Raw genomic sequence first — 17,835 nt, 5'->3', positions numbered from 1 at the left:
CCATATGGATGTTCCCCCACTCCCCTTCAACAACAGCTTTTCTGAGCAGTGTACAGGTGAGAACTCCTCCTGCAACATATCCTTTCTTAGTGCTGTCCTCTTGCCTTCAATATTAGCTAATCCCTGTCCTCACTCTGCCTCTAACCTCTCTTCTGTTCCAATCTTCACCCTCATGCCGACTGTTTTGTTCCTTCACTTGTGATATGATAGTGCAAACTAAAACTGGAAATCTGGGACACATATCATCTGTGTATTTGAAGGCTTATCACAAGCATTACTTAGCAGAGTACAAGGAACATTTTTGCTACTGTATTTTTGCAGTATCAAGTAAGAAGCAGTACTGTTGTTTTGCTTGAATTATTGTTACAAGTACAAGAAGAAAGTTTTGTTCAAAATAGTGTTGCCTTCTACTTTGGCACTATCTATTAAAAATAACAGTGAATAAACTGACCTCAACAGCCAGAGACTGTGTGTGTGTGTGTGTGTGTGCGTGTGTGTGTGTGTGCGTGCGCGCGCGTGTGTGCATGGTGAGTAGCAACTATACTTTTCATAATATTGTCACAGTAAATAAACAGTAGACAACCTTGCTCTATTTACTCTATTTACATAGCACAAACACAGATTGTCTTCTTGATACTTTTTCCCCTTTTCTAAGTGAAAACATTTCCTTTTTCTAGGGCTATCTTGTATGCACCAGTTTTCATTAATGAAGAGTAACTGGCTTTGTTAAATGGTAGTTAAAAAAATTTATTCACATTGTTATTTTCAGAACTTTGACCATCAGGATAAAAAGTATAAAATTTCTGTCTTAGATATAAAATAAATTAAGAACTTAACATAATGTGAAAGAGATTTAAAAAAGCAAAGAGAAAGATATTTATAGATCTATTTGGCTAGGTATAATCTTAAGGCACAATGCACTCGGGAACAATGACTAACACTGGACATGTGACTAGTGTTGCATAAACAAATACAGAGTTTTTGAAGTATGTTCCAGTAGCATACAGTAACAGCTTAAAATGAATAAGTTGACTTAAAAATTACTTTAAAGAAATAAATCAGGGGTTATACATTCAAAATGTCACTTTTCCATAAACTTAAAGACCACATAACATGGAAATGTAAAGCTGTCCTTCAATCAAAAATATTTCCTCCAGCACATCATCATATAACAGTTCACTCTTGCCATCATTCTTTAATTACTGTTTTCATATCTGAAGTGACTTTCTTTTGTCTGCCGCACTATGCTTTCATATAGTCAGTTTAAACTGCCATAATACAGAGCACAACTTGTACTGTTCAGATGCACAAGAACACACACACACACACACACACACACACACACACACACACACACACACACACACACACACCAGGTGGCAAGACTGAGTTCATCTCTCTTCAGGCTGCAGTGCCACAGAAGGAACAATACGTAACAATCTCGCAGTGAGTCTAAGAAGCACAAACACTTCAGACAACAGATAAACATAAAATTCACAGTAAAATTAAGACACACAGTCAAAATCATACCATACGCTAACACAGTCATATGCTTACTCTTTCATTCGAAAAGTTAAGAACCGATCTGAGTTGCACACAATAGACTTGCAAAACTGTCTAGATGAGATACAGTCGTAGGTGGAACAGGCACAATGGGATGTGAAATGTTTGTTCTCGGAGCAGCTACTTCTGTAACTGTTGTAGTGGCAGTAGTTTCAGGAACAGTACTGCCAGCTAAGGTACTGTTGTTAGCTGCCACATTGCTCACAGCAACAGAGGGTACTGGCTGTCGTGGTGGTGGTGGTGGTGGTGGTGGTGGTGGTGGTGGTGGAGGAGGAGCAGGATCAGATGGAACAGCTGTTGCTGCAGCCGTAGCTGCTGCCGCCGCCGCTGCTGCAGCAGCAGCAGCTGCTCTGCGGAGGCGGGCTCGCCTGGCATTCGCTTCAAGCCTCGCCCTCCGCAAGTGTTCAGGTTCATTGGCCCTCCGCAGCCGAGACCGCCTGGCATTAGCCTCGCGCCTGATGCGCCGTTGTTCTTCGGTTTCGTTGGCCCGTCTCCTCCTCTCACGTTCTGCCGCTGCTGCGAGCCGCGCGGCTCGTCTCTCTGGGGTCTCTGGTGTCTTCCGAGGGTTTCGTCGCTTTGGGGTACTGTGGGCATGTTGGTGAGATTCTGTTTCCACTGGGGGAGGGCAGAAATCTGCTGGAGCGGGTTCTCGAGGTCTGTGGCAGTTCAGTCCCTCATTTCCTGGCACTGTACTTGGAATATCTTGACATATTGGCTGCAACTGTAACAGTGTCAATTTTAAATTGCATTACTTTATATGGTTTTTATTTTGCTTCAGTTGGTGCTTATGCTATCATGTGGAGTGCTGCACTGAGTTGCGCACACTGTTGTCAGGTTTTATCAGCAACATATTTTCATTACTCTGAATTACTTCAGCAACATTACATCCTATTTGGAAAGAAAAAAGTATTAATGGGGCACCAGACTGCAGTGTGTAACCTGAAGTAATTTTATCTTCCTGAACAAAGGAGTTTCAAGCAAAATCCTTTAAATAGAACGTTTACAGAGTTATTAAATATGGCAAACATTTCCCTCAGATATGTGAGGTTAGCTGTACATGATCCAGTCACATTAATATGACCACCATACTAACAGTGGAGGTTATATTAAACTTGTTACGGGGCAAAACAGTGCAGTTATCATAAAGTCGAAATTGAGCAATTTGTGTAAAATCCAAAAGCACATGATCATTGACTTTCAAGCCAAGGATGGAAGCATTTCTGAAATGGCTGTTTGTAAACTGTTCATGTGCTGCTGCGGTTAAAGTATAATGTGCATGGCCAGACGGTGCTATCCAAAACTGGCATCAAGGCAACTGTGGCGCATGATGGACCTTACATGACAGAGGAGATTGATGATTGCAGAGATGTGTATGGGCAAACAGATGTGCAGCTTTGAGCAGGTGACTACCTAGATGAACCAAGGGGCTGCCAACAGTGTTTCCTCAATGACCAATCAGCAAAAGTTGCTGCATATGAGCCTCCACAGCAGGCACTTAGTTCATTCACCCCGGCTCACTGCTGTTCATCGGTGACCAAGGTTGGAATTTGCACGCCAATGCCACAACTGGACATCCACTGAGTGGCGACACATAGGCTTTCTAGATTAATTACATTTTATGCTGCATCCGACAAATGGCTGTTGCTGTTACTGTGTACAGCAGGAAACTTTTAAAAGCGAACACACTGCACCAACTGTTGGAAGGGTCCATACTAAGGAGGGAGCATTATTGTCTGGGGAAAATTTTTGTGGTAGATAATCCCATTATTCTGAAAGGAATAATGGAACAAGTGTGCATCTATCCTTGGGGGGGCCAAGTCTGCCCCCCAAGTGTAGTTTGCTGCACAATGGCATCTACCACCAGGGCAATGCAACGTGTCACACCTCACAGTGCATGAGCGTGGATTGAAAAGCACCTAGATGAATTTACCATACTCTACTGGCCGCCAAATTCCCTGGATTTAAACTGAATCAAGAATCTGTGGCACAACCTCAACTGGGCTGTGTCGCCATGGATCCTTAACTGAGAAACCTAGCGAAGCTGGCCAGGGCAATGGGGTCAACACGTTCCAGAACACACTTCCAGCACATCTCGCAGGGGGCTGCACTGCCAAAGGCAGTTATTCAGGCTTTTGATGGGTGGTCGCACTTATGTGAATAAACAGTGCATTGTAAGATGACACAGACAAAACAAATGATGAAAGCATTGCAATTACTTATACAGATGGGAAGAAGCAAGGGAGAATTGGATGGAAGGGTCGCTAACAGGGTGGGATTGTGCCAAAGGTGTGTTCAGTCTCATGGATGTACAAGGAGTTGCATTTGGTGCTCAGTGGTGTGGGGGAATGTACTGGTAGAGAAACTGGAGAGAAGAATGTGAGTGAAGTGGCAGGCATGTGGACAGGCAGGCACTGGTTGTGGGAGCCATTGGAGTTGAGATTGTGAGGATTGGGGGATCAAAGCTCAGTTGCGATCTTCATAGTTCAGAGAATACAGCATTCAGGGCACAGATCCACATGGCATAAGTTGTGAAGAAGCCATAGAAGTTAAGTATGTTGTCCTGTGTGTTCTGCCACTGAGTAGTCAACTTGCTGTGGGCTACACTTTGGCAGTGTCCATTCCTTCAGGTGAACAGCTGATTAGTGGTCATACCCACATAAAAGACTATTCAAAAGTTATGACAGAGCTGATATATGAGCCCAAGTCTCAGTTACCCCCGTTACCCTCTCCACAATCTCTCTCTCGTCCTCTGTTCTGTCTCCCCCTCACAGCCCACTCCACCATGTCATTGTGCACCACAAGCACCTTCCATTGCGTATATTAGATTGAGCACACAAATGCCACAGTCATATCACCTGCAGTTGCTGCCTCTCCCTGCTAGTCACAAACGAGGTCATTGTCCAAAAGCTCAGTCTTCCTTATGTGCCTATCAAGCATGCATTACATCAACTATATGGTGCATTGTTACCTTAATTTCCATTACCCATGTCAGTTTTCGCTTAAATGACTGATTTGGAAAGAGGCTAGGAGCAGAAAACAGTAGCAAATCCAGTGAAAGTGATGATATGGCAGCCTTTATGCATAAGGGGTGCTACTGTTCACTACTGTATGTCAGCGAAAGTCACTTGGTGTAGTTGTGTATAGGAAGATACGCCTGCCCCATGTGTCATGTGCAACCCATTTATTAATTTTGAAACCACTGCATTACAGTAGTGACCAAACAGCCTGTATGAAGTACTGTATAACAATCCAACCATCTGGTTCATGTGATCTTATATAAGTATGTAACAGAGAAGCTACTTGAATGAAAAAAAGCAGCTCTGAGATCTGGATGTTGACAGTGGCTGGGAAAGCAGTGTGCTCTCCCCATGCCTTTCATACCATATCCACAAAATGCCATTTGGCAGAGGATGACATGGCAGCCAGTCGGCATTGCAAGCATTGCTTGGTTATGGTGTTGATAAAAAAAATCACTTGCTGTTTAATCCCTGTCCCTCCCCCCTTTCTGTGCGCTCTCTCTCTCTCTCTCTCTCTCTCTCTCTCTCTCTCTCTCACACACACACACACACACACACACACACACACACACGAATTAAGGCCTTTTTATGCCAGAATACCACAGAAAATATTGCTACAGGGTGCTTGTTCAGAACACCAGCATCAGAATACAGGGTGGGCCATATGTCAGCTACCAGAAGTGCAGTTGGTGCAATAATACTAGACAGCTGAAAATAAAATTTTCTGTCAATACACAGACACACATAGTTAATTAGTTTGTTTCTTTCAGGTTCCTTGGATCATTTTGGAAGATGAATTGTAATTATGTGGAACGAGTCATTTTAAATTCACATCCCTACTTAATTTGTAAAAATGGCTACATACTGAACATTTATAAGATATTTTTTATTTTTTCAATATACAAATATGAGATAGTATTTCCTACCCACCACCTTCTACACAACAGGTGTTGTCAAGGAGAAAATTTTTCAGTTTGTTTTCAAACTTTCGTTGCAGCATTGTACACCAATTTTTCTGCTAAATGTGGAGTAATAATTGTAATTTTTTCGTTCTGGTACTGTAATTATGTACATCGGTGTTCCTTTTGAACTGTAGTGGATTATTTATAACACACTTTGTGAGGGAATAAGTACACTGTGAAGCAGCAGTCAGAAGGCCCAACTCCCTAAAACAGATGTCTACAAGACAATTGTGGGTAAGCACCACATATTATACTTATAGCAGGTTTTTGAGCTATGGAGACTTTCCTTCTAAAAGATGAGTTATCACAGAACATTATTCCATATGGCATTATTGAATGAAAATATGCAAACTATGTCAACTTACTGATTTGTCTTTCCCCAAAGTTTGTAATGATTCAAAGTGCAAAAGCAGCTTAACTAAGTTGTTTTATGAATTCTAAAATGTGCTTTTTCTGGTTTAAATTATCATCAGTATGGACACCTAAAAATTTTGATGTTTCCACCCTCTTTGTTACTTTCTTACCATGTGTTACACTTATCAATGGTGTAGTACCCCTAGATATGCAGAACCGCATAGGTTGTGCCTTTTTAAAATTATGGATGAGATTATTTGCAGAAGACCAGCCAATGACACTTTTAAGAATTGTTTTTACCATTTCTTCTGTTTCTGTCTGTATGCCTGGACTGATTACAGTGCAGGTGTCAGCTGCAAAAAGAACTAATTCTGTTTGTTGTATATTAGACAGAAGATTGTTTACATATAAGAGGAACAACAGTGGACTTAAGACTGAGCCTTGGGAATGCCATACATGATTTCTCCCCAGTCAGAATAATGTCCTTGGACTATATTGGTTGAATTACTATTAGTAAATATATTTGTTACCTGTGACTCATAATTTGTAGCCATTCAATTCAGTTCAATAGTGATTGTATCCTGTTCTGCAGCTGATTGTCCTGTCTCTCATTTCACGATATTCAATGCAGCCTTAAGTCTGTTGCTGGAATTACTGATTACTGACATTTGTGCATGCTCCTTGATTTTTTAATAATCTGTTTTTGGTAATTTTGAGTATTTTTGTAGTGTGGGATCTCTACTTGTTCTTGCCAACAGATACATTTCTATTTGTCTTTCATGAGATACATTAATCCCCCTAGTGATCCACGGTTTTTTAACATGTCTGTTTAAAGTTCCTTCTAATCATCTTATGTGGAAAGCTATTTTCAAATAATGATATGAATTTATCATGGAATAGATTAAGTATTTGGTTAGCATTTGGTTCAATATAAATTTCATCCCAGGCTATTTCGCCTAAGCTATTCTTAAAAGCATTTGTCTTTGAGTCATTAATTATTCTAACTGATTCCCACTGAGGAGTACCCATACTGTAAAGCATTACATTATTTATCCTAACTAACTGTGCATCATTGTCAGAGAGAACATATGTTACTGAGTAAGCTATTGTTTTCTTACTTTGAGCTCTGCCAAAGAAACCATTAGGAATTGGGGACCTACTGTCTTAATCCAGCTGTGTTGAAAAGTTAATCACTGAGATCAAATTGTAGAATCCAAACAAGGTTACCAGATCATTCTTCCAAGAAAACACTATAGAAAATCTACAATGAAGTCACCACAGACTGTTAACTTGTTTTTGCTGTCTGATAGTAATGTAGCAAGGAATCAAGATCCCTCATAAACATTTCAAAATTTCCCGGTGGGGATCTGTATATAGTTACAATTAAAAGTGAACTGTTTGTAAATATTAATACAGAAGCACAACTTCTTTGGGCTAATCACAGTAAAATCTATTTGTCTCAGTGTTTTGAATGCATGTTCTGCCTTAATATATGTAATAACTCCTTCTTTAGACATATTTGTCCTGTATGGGTAAGCTGCTAGAGTGTAATCTTTCATATGTTACTTATCTTATCCTGTGGTTATGTGGTGCTCAGATAGGCAGAGGATGTCTATCTTCTCAGAGCTCTCTTAAATTTTCCAAACAGACAAGAATCTCTAATATTTCAATGAAATAAGCTAACCTAAAAAAAAAAGGTCCTACTCTCACACCTCGGGAGGACGACGGTTCAATCCCATCTCCGCCCATCCTGATTTAGGTTTTCCGTGATTTCCCTAAATTGCTTCAGGCAAATGCTGGGATGGTGCCTTTGAAAGGGCACGGCCGATTTGCTTTCCCTTCCTTCCCTCACCCGAGCTTACGCTCTGTCTCTAATGACCTCGTTGTCAACGGGATGTTAAACACTAATCTCCTCCTCCTCCTCCTACTCTCACACCAGTAACAACATGGATTTTGCTTCGTATGATGATGGCCCCCTGTAAATTATCAGCAAGCAGCTCAGCCAACCTCTTTTCCTCTCCTATTCAGCGGTAGCAGCGTATAGTATATCCACATCTCCAAACTGTTGCAACAGGCACTGCACTCATACAAGATGTAATTTCAGTCAACAGCAGTGTGTTCAACTCAGTGTTCACACAGCTCACATCAGTGCTAACCCAGGGCTTCTCATGGCACTGCAGGACCTCCCACAGAACTTGTGAGTGTCTGTACTCGCTACTCCTATTTCATTCATGTCCCCTCTGTCCTTAGCCAGGCTGTTCACTGCTCTATCTACACAATAACACAATCCTCTTTGCCAAAATCTTTGCACTGATTCCCTATTTCCTCTGTCACCTGGCCAAGATTAGCACTTGGCTTCACAACACTTGTGACCTGATACCCTGTTCCTAATTTGTCCTGTACCATCTAGCCTATATTTCTCTCATAGCTACTACCTAGTAGCAAAACTCTTTCCTCCTTTCTCTCTTATGGTATAAACCTAAACTGAGAGTCTTTGCTAGAAGTATGGTGCACTACTGCACCCTACGGTGACCTACAGCTGTATGAGGCACTTCCCCCTCCCCCCCCCCCCCCCCAAGTTTAGGTAACAACTCAGATTTATCTGATACTGGAAGTTCAAATGTGGGTGATACTGAAGAGCTGTTCCCCTTTCACCCATTGCATGTTATTTTTACCCAGTTCCCATGATCTTCTTCCATCTTGTTGCCAAATCAACTTTTTCTTAACTGGTTGCAGATGTCCAGAAAAGTGGACTATTTTCCAGTTCCACCAATACTTCTTGAAGAATATTTAGATAATTTACAGAACTACTGCGAAAAGGATAGATTGCCTTGGCAGCCGGAGACAGTGATCGTGACTCTCTCTCTCTCTCTCTCTCTCTCTCTCTCTCTCTCTCTCTCTCTCTCTGTGTGTGTGTGTGTGTGTGTGTGTGTGTGTGTGTGTGTGTGTGTGTGTGTGTGTGTGTGTGTCTCTCTCTCTCTCTCTCTCTCTCTCTCTCTCTCTCTCTCTCTCTCTCTGTGTGTGTGTGTGTGTGTGTGTGTGTGTGTGTGTGTGTGTTTCAGAAGAAGGCCTCGTTTTGGCTCCGAGACTTCACTTGTTCAACAGTCTTTTTGTTGTGCCTGTCTGTGACTCGAAATCTCTACTATACTGTATGGTGAGTAGCAACCTATCCTTCTCATAATATTCTTATTATTTCATGCTGGATTTTAAATTGTTTAATTTACAGATCTGGCAGTACCATTAAACAGATAAGGTCCAGTTAGCCCACTGCTGATGCACTCTGCCCATACAATCATGCCAGGAGAATCTAACTCTACCTCCAACGCTACATGGGGATTCACAGAATCCTAGTGGACATAGCAGTGCCTGTCCACTCTGCTGTTCACTTTGAAAGTCATTTTGTTGCTCCAAGGAACACTTCTGTACAACTTGGAATCAGCTTCTTATAGGATTGGGTACAATTTGCAGAATTCGATATACCTGCCCAGATCATTATCATTTAGGCCTTGAGGTAAAGTAGGCCGATTTGGTATCAATTTTGGCTGTTTCTGTGTCTTTGCTCTTGCTATTCTGTAATCCTTGGATGCTGTTTTTTTTAGATTTATTCAGTGTTTGTACAAAAAAAATTGAGCAATATCATTAAGATTCTCTTCTGTAGGAACAGATTTTGACCTACCTGAACGAGGGGACTCTGCTGCCAAACACATATCTTCATATCTTAAATTCATTTTGCTAATACCTTGTCAAAATGGAGTTTGAATGATTGTGAAAAATTCCACAAACAAATCACAAACATCATTGTAATTATGGATGTGTTTCCACCATCTTTACAAAACAAATACTCACTGCTCTGTAGTTAACTTTCTATTCGTTGTTTCCCGGGTAACAACAAATGACATAACCTGATGAGGAGTACGTCATTCAGACCCTAGGTTGGTAGAGAGTTACCTGTTGTGATAGAGAGGGTAGACCTGTAGTTCCAGTAATTTCATAAGTTTGCTGCTGGAAAATAGCCGGGGATTATTCTGATTCACTGCAAGATGTATCTTTGTTATCACTAAATCTACTATTCCAGCATTCACTTGCTTTTTAACCTCTATTTAACTTCATTGCTTCCCGTTGCTGTCACAACAGCCAGGTATAGATTTTTCTATTTTTACTGAGTATATCTGAAGTACGGTGCTTTGAATTTCACAATCTGATGATAAGTATTGACTAGCCATTCTGTCTGCTTGTAAATTCACATTTGGCTTATGTGAATTCTTTTCATACAGTTATTAATTAACAATAAAGATTTCTAATTTTGACTGATACAATAAAAGATTTTATTAAAACAATCACTGCCAATACAGTAGATGTGTGTCTCAAATCAAAAACCATTTGGTTTCCTTGGACAGTCATTCTGGTTATAAACTACAAATAAAGTATCATTTTATGAATTAAACATATACTTGCATGATATCACTGATCAACAAAGACAGTGAAATAATTTTTTTTTAATTGTTGTTATATAGAGTGACAATTAATAAGAATCAGGATGCTGATGTAAGGTATATTTGTGAACACAGGATCCAGAGGCTGGTGCTGTAATTAATAAAAAAAAACTGCAATTGAAGTATTCTCCTACATACTCACCGGTTTTCCAAAAAATTGTTCATTCCAATTGACACATGTGCCATGATCAAAATTCATGGGTCTGGGACACTGCATTTCCTGTGGGTAGAATGACTTTGTTAATAATGTAATAGTACAAAATAAATTAAATCTGAAAAAATGAATGGCAAGTGTAATTAAAATACTGAACTCACATATGGAAAATAATATGGCTGATCAAATTTTGGGAAACTTGTCAGACGTATGTCTGGAGGAATCATGTAATTTCTATCAATTTTTTGAGCCACACACTGTTCTTTCTCATCTTCTTTCTTAAAGAAAGCACCTGGTAATTCCTGTAAACAGAAACAAATGGATTGAAATATTGTTACTGGTCTCAATTGCAATCATATAAGAAAGAAACGATGACACTGCAACAAGCAAACCTATATTTTTTTAAGGGATTGCAACAGTTTTACGGCATAAATCCCAAAATTGTAAGATACCAACAAAAATGATAAATTTTTGAAAATGTAACTGGGTGGGTAAAAAATTTACTTGCCAAGTGGCAGCAGGATAACGCACATAAAAGGAGTGAAATTCAGACGCTTTCAGGACCAGTGGTTCCTTCTTCTAGCAGAAGGGTTGAAGGGGGAAGAAGAGGGGTGAAGGAAAATGACTGTTGAGATACAGGAAATGGGGAAAGTTGCTCAGTACGTTGGATGTGATTGCTGGAAAATCTCCTTTGAACTAGGCTGGCAGGGTAATTATGTGCAGTGAAGGCAGAGGTGAGAATGGTGTTATATTGTCATAAACAGTCTGCATCTGAACAAATATGTTTGCCTAGAATGCCAAGACTGTATGGGAGAGAATGTTTGAAGTGGAAATGATGGCAACTGTGAAAATGTACACTATGTGATCAAAAGTATCCGGACACCTGGCTGAAAATGACTTACAAGTTTGTGGCGCTCTCCGTCAGTAATCCTGGAATTCAATATGGTGTTGGTGCACCCTTAGCCTTGATGACAGCTTCCACTCTCACAGGCATAAATTCAGTAAGGTGCTGGAGGGTTTCTTGGGGAATGGCAGCCCATTCTTCACAGAGTGCTGCACCAAGAAGAGGTATCAATGTCGGTCAGTGAGGCCTGACACGAAGTCGGCGCTCCAAAACATCCAAAAGGTGTTCTATAGAATTCGAGTCAGGGTCCTGTGCAAGCCAGTCAATTACAGAGATGTTATTGTCGTGTAACCACTCCGCGACAGGCCAAACAGATGCTCGACTGTGTTGAAAGATGCAAAGGCCATCTGCAAATTGCTCTTCAACAGTGGGAAGCAAGAAGGTGCTTAAAACATCAATGTAGGCATGTGCTGTGATAGTGCCATGCAAAACAACAAGGAGTGCAAGACCCCTCCATGAAAAACACGACCACACCATAACACCACTGCCTCCAAATTTTACTGTTGGCACTAAACACGTTGGCGATAACGTTCGCCGGGCATTCACCATACCCACATCCTGCCATCAGATCATCACATTGTGTACTGTAATTTGTCACTCTGCACAAGGTTTTTCCACTGTTCATTCATCCAATGTTTACACTCCTTACACCAAGTGAGGTGTCGTTTGGCATTTACTGGCATGATGTGTGGCTAATGAGCAGCTGCTTGACCATGAAATCCAAGTTTTCTCACTTCCTGCCTAACTGCTATAGTACTTGGAGTGGTTCCTGATGCAGTTTGGAATTCCTGTGTGATGGTGTGGATAGATGTCTGACTGTCACACATTACGACCCTCTTCAACTGTTGGCAGTCTCTGTCAGTCAACAAATGAGGCCGGCCTGTACACTTTTGTGCTGTACAAGTCCCTTCACGTTTCCACTTCACTATCACATCAGAAACAGAGGACACAAGGATGTTTAGGAATATGGAAATCTCATGTACAGACGTATGACACAAGTAACACCCAATCACCTGATCAAGTTCGAAGTCCGTGAGTTCTACAGAGTGGCCCATTCTGCTCTCTCACGATGTCTGATGCCTACTGAGGTCACTGATATGGATTACCTGCAGTAAGTAGGTGGCAGCAAAATACACCCAATGTGAAAAATTTACATTTTTGGGGGTGCCCGGATACTTCTGGCACATAGTGTTAGTACTGTTGCTTGTTAGTTGGTTTAACGTGGACTGAAGTGTGTAGCTGGACTTCAGTGAGGATGAGGTCAGTGTCAAGGAAAGTGGCATGGGATTCAGAATAGGACCATGTGAAATTTAAATGGGGGAATACATTTACAGATTCCAAGAATTTTAACAGGTCAGCCTCACCATGAGTCCATGTGACAAAGATGCAATCACTGTGTCTAAACCAAACCAGGGTCTAAAGGCTTATGGATCACAGAAAAGCCCCCTCCAAGTGACCCATCACAAGGTTGGCATAGGAAGGAGCCATCCTGTAATTGAATGTGTATTACATGTAAGTCTGCCTTAATCTTATCCAAATAAACTGTCTGTTACAGTGAAGGGCTTTTTTTAAAATAAGTAGAAAATTGTGAGTGCAAACATCCTGCTCCCAACACAAAAAGGGAACAACCTGTGAATGAGTGCTGGAATGTGTGATAGTCACAGAGATTCAATAGCCACTAAAAACTATATTTAACATAAAATTAATAAAAGTGGATGACATCTTGATTTTACATGTACATTAAGACTTATTTCTTCCAATACTGAAGACACAGACTTATTAGGCTTCCCAAAATTGTTAAACTTGACCATTCTGGATGTCCCATTGTGACTAGTTAGTGTGCTGGTTACATTTCCAACCCACTGCCCACAGCCCAGTTACGCATTTCAGAGACATAATGCACTTTCTTCATCATCTCTCCGCCATTCCCACATCACTAAAACCTGGATACCTACTCATCACTACTGATGCCAACATCCTCCATGTCTAGAGCCTTCTCACTGTAAAACACAATCTTTTTCCAATGTCCTTCAAATTCTTAGTCTACCCCCCCCCCCCCCCCCCCCCACGCACAAACACACATTCCTTAATTCCTTATACACATAGCAAATACATTACTTAACCATAACTGCTCTTCCTTGGAGGGAAAGATACAGAAACATATCTGGGACATGGTTATGGGCACCCACTTGGCACCCTCATATGTCAACCGACTGACGGGCCATATACAGGAAATCTTCCTAATCAACCAAAATCCCTAATTCCATGTCTGGTTCAAGCCCTCTGACCACTAACAGTGCCTCCCTTCTCACAGCTGCCATCCCTTCCACAGTAAAAATTCCCTTCCATACAGTATGGCCACTTGTGGATGTCACATCTGCTGCACTGAGCAATCCCTTTCCCAGTATGCTTAAGGTCTTACTAAGGCCTTCATGGATACACACTCTCCCCCCACTAATACCGCAAATAGCCACAAATGCCCCCACCCTCTGACTATCCCAGTGAACTGCCTGCAAAGGAGACCCTGTCATTACCCAGTATCACCCGTGACTGAAAATACTTCACTATATCCTTCACATGAGCTTTGAGTACTCATTGTTGTGCCTGGAAATCAGGCCATCCGTTAATCAATTACATCATCTACCAGCTTTTCTGTGACTTTTTATGGCCCTTTATGTGGGCGTGACTACTAATCAGCTGTCTAACCAGATAAATGGGCATTGCCAAATTGCGACTAAGAGGGCAGTGATCCATTGACAGAACATGTTCCTGCGCACAATATGTTCGATTTCAACCGCTGCTTCACAATCTGGGTCATATGTGCCCCCTCCCCCCCTTCCCGTGTACACCATCTTCTCTGAATTACATATATAGGAATTACCCTTACAACATCCATGATCATCTTGTAGACTTCTGTTTAAGAAGTTGGGCATTCTGACTACTGCTCCACAGTATATTTGTTGTTAATAATCCACCACAGTTCAAAAGGAACAATGATGTACATAATTACAATACCAGAAGGAAAAAGGACATTCATTACTCCACATGAAGGTTGTCTTTAGCACACAAAAAGGGTGCACAATGCTGCAATAAAAATTTTTGATCACCTGCCCAAGGATATATAATGTCTGACAGGCAGCAAAGTAAAACTTGAAAACAAAATGAAAAAGTTTCTCCTTGTCAAACCCTCACATTCTGTAGAAGAATTTCTATTGTTGCAATGTGTAAAATGTGTTGGATAAGAATTACTAACTCACACCTGAGTACTTAAAAAAGCTTATAAATTTTCAGCATGTAACCATATTCACAAACTGATTTGCAATGGAATGTAAAATGACTCGTTCCACATCATTATCATTTATGATGAAAACTGATCCGTGGAGTATGAAACTAACAAACGCATCCTTTGATCCCACATTCTTCCTGAAATCAATTTCTGCTAGCCCCATCTGACACTCACCCTCCTTTCTGCAGTCTTCCTCTTCCTCTGTTCTCTCTCCCCATACCAGTCCACTCCTCTGCATCATTGTATACAACAAACAACTCTTTCTGCCTGCATGTGATTAACCTCATTCCTAGGTGATGCAGTTGTTACCTTCCCCTCCCAACCAACAGCCAGCCTTCCCTACAACTCTGCCTTATTCTCCTTCTTTTCTTCCCTCACCAATTCCATCCATATGATGTGTTGCTCCAGTAGAGATGCAATGCCTCTAGTTTAGTTGGATGGGATAATTTAATCACACAAGCGAATGGGTGCTGACATGTATACATTACTACTAAATTCTGAAGGAAGATGTTGTCTGAAAGCTTAGCAACGTTTACAGGTCTTCTGTTTGTGCCTGTTGGCCAGTCATGTTTCAACTATATGATGAATTGTTGGCTTTTATACCTTCCATTAATTTTTTTATTTATTATTTATTTATTTATTCATCCATAGACAATCAGGATTGTATGGATATTGTCAACATAAGTATATACAATAGGTACACAAATTTATAATTATCACAATCAGAATTCATGAACATTGTAACATAAAGATACATTGTTAAACCACTTAGTAACACAGTTGATAATTTTTACATCCAACTAAATATTTATATCATTCCAAGTAATCCTTGACAGTATACTTGTACCAAGGACTTGCCATTACCATAGTGGCACAGGTTTTTGAATCTTAAAGTTGCTTTATGGATGGAATTGATTATACTAGTTGTGTAAGACACTTCTAAGACATTTGTGAGATGCATTTCATCACTTACCACCAGGACAATTATGTAATTAAACAAACATGTTCTGTAATTGATCTAGTTTCTTACTTAAATAATTTCCATATTCCTTTAAATTTATTATGAGAATTGCCAACTTTAAACATTAAATTTTTTATTATTTTTTAAATTATTTTACCAAATAAAAGGCTGAACGGTTCTGCTTTGTGTGGAACATCATTAGTACTGATGAAGGAACTGCATAGGATTTCAGAAACAGGAGCCAAAGAAATTTATTGTGCATATGGAGGTCATAGGAAGAGCTACACAAATGTGGTGTCCCAGACCTTTATTGTCAAAGTTATTCTGCCAGTAGAAAATCATAAACTGTGTATTCTGAGATAAGGACCAAGTAGTTCAGAATGGATATTTCAGGTGGTAACAGCTTTTGAATGAGTGACACATGGGAGGTATATATTTGTAAACTGGTTGTGTAGTTCATTGCAACCAGCAGCCACTTGCATCAAATTCAGTAGTGCTACCTCAAAACATCAATACAGTCATCTGTGGTATGTCCACGATGGAGTTTACCAGTTTCACAGACCTGAAGATAGAGCACTACTTGTTACAGGAACTTGCAGGCATGCAGCAAGTGCATCGTGCAGCAGGCTGTAGTGCCCAGGGATTTGAATGAATGTGAATAAATAATTTTCATAAAAACATAATTCTAGCAGAATGAGATTTTTCACCATGGATAGAAACCAACTCGAAACTGGGTTATTCACGTTACAGGTTGCTGGGCAAGAATTAAGAGAGATAATGTTGGATCATTTGGAAGAAGATTCATTAAATAGGCAATGACACTCTGCCTTTGAAATGCCCACTTTGAAGTATCCTGAGCAGAGTACGGTAGACCAGCACCTGTACCTTTATCATAAACAATATGTGCAAACAGTGAGGCCAATTTATTTTTAAGCCAGAACTAAATACTGACAAAGGGTTATGCAGCGTATAATTGCAGAGCTAAACTTTCTACAGTTGTACTGTTCATGAATTATGTCTTTTTTTTTAAATCTGTGATTGTGTTTTTAACTGCTGCAATAGCCACTTTTGGAGTGATAAAAATCCATACACCATGCTCACCTCAGATCACTAGCAAAGATTCTCAGCTAACTTGTGGGCTGCAATTTTACAAGATTTCCTAATACATCCTTATTGGTGGCCACAGTTATTGGAGTGACTGTAGTTTCAAGGTGACAATGCACTCCTTTAATAATAAATAGTGCAAATAACAGGTACCCTTGTTGTTTGGGTGAGAAGCAGGGTCCTTTCCCATAGCCAATGTGGTCTCTGGATCTCACTCCTTCTCACTCTTATGCATTTTCTCCCCATACCTCAGTGGAAACTGAAAAGGAACTGGTTGGTAGGGTCCAAACTGACTGCCTCATTGTAGTGCAGACAAGACAATAGGCATATTGTAGCAAAATGTCACGAACCACTATGATATATGATTGAGAGTCCATATAATTTTGTCCCAAAAGATATCATATACTCAGTTGTTGTTGTTGCTTTTGTTATTGTAGTTGTTGCTGTGCTCTTCAGCCCAAAGGCTGGTTTGATATAACTCTCCATACAACTCTATCTTGTGCAAGCCCCTTCATCTCCAAATAACTACCACAACCTACATCCTTCTGAATCTGCTATCTGTATTCGTCTCTTGGTCTCCCTCTACAATTTTCACACCCCCAACCCACTTCCCCCATTTCTTGATGGCTCAGGGTGTGTTAAATCAGAAAGTACTTTCTTTTAGTCAAGCTGTGCCATAAATTTGTTTTTTCCTAGTTCAATTCAGTACCTCCTTATTAGTTATTCACTCTACCCATCTAATCTTCAGCATTCTTCTGCAACACCACATTTCTAAAGCTTTCATTCTCTTCTTGTCTAAACTGTTTATTGTCCATGTTTCACTTCCATACGTGGCTACACTCCATGCAAATACTTTCAGAAAAAACATCACAGCACTTGAATCTATATTAGATGTCAACAAATTGCTCTTGTCCAGAGATGCTTTTGTTACTATTGCCAGTCTCCATTTTATATCCCCTCTACATTGGCCATCGTCATTAGTTTTACTGTCCACATAGTACTCATCTAGTACCTGTAATGTCTCATTCCTAGTTTAA

General features: G+C 40.4%; 1 protein-coding gene across 2 annotated transcripts in view; it reads right to left on the bottom strand.

The window, feature by feature from the left end:
* Positions 1 to 570: 570 nt before the first annotated feature.
* LOC126335026 (uncharacterized) overlaps positions 571 to 17,835 on the bottom strand; it is a 75,374-nt gene continuing 58,109 nt past the window's right edge. Inside the window, exons 3-6 of one of the 2 annotated variants that reach the window (XM_049997867.1) lie at positions 12,812 to 12,936; positions 10,705 to 10,845; positions 10,532 to 10,609; positions 736 to 2,284 (exon numbers count right to left, since the gene is read on the bottom strand). In XM_049997867.1, coding sequence (XP_049853824.1) covers positions 1,574 to 2,284; positions 10,532 to 10,609; positions 10,705 to 10,845; positions 12,812 to 12,814 — 933 coding nt within the window. In that variant the 5' untranslated portion in view covers positions 12,815 to 12,936 and the 3' untranslated portion in view covers positions 736 to 1,573. Of the gene's footprint in view, positions 2,285 to 10,531; positions 10,610 to 10,704; positions 10,846 to 12,811; positions 12,937 to 17,835 lie in introns of both variants that reach the window. The other variant, XM_049997866.1, reaches the window with a different exon arrangement.

The sequence above is a fragment of the Schistocerca gregaria genome, chromosome 2 (genome assembly GCF_023897955.1).
Source record: "Schistocerca gregaria isolate iqSchGreg1 chromosome 2, iqSchGreg1.2, whole genome shotgun sequence".
NCBI lineage: Eukaryota > Metazoa > Arthropoda > Insecta > Orthoptera > Acrididae > Schistocerca > Schistocerca gregaria.
This window is presented reverse-complemented; position numbering and strand designations above follow the sequence as displayed.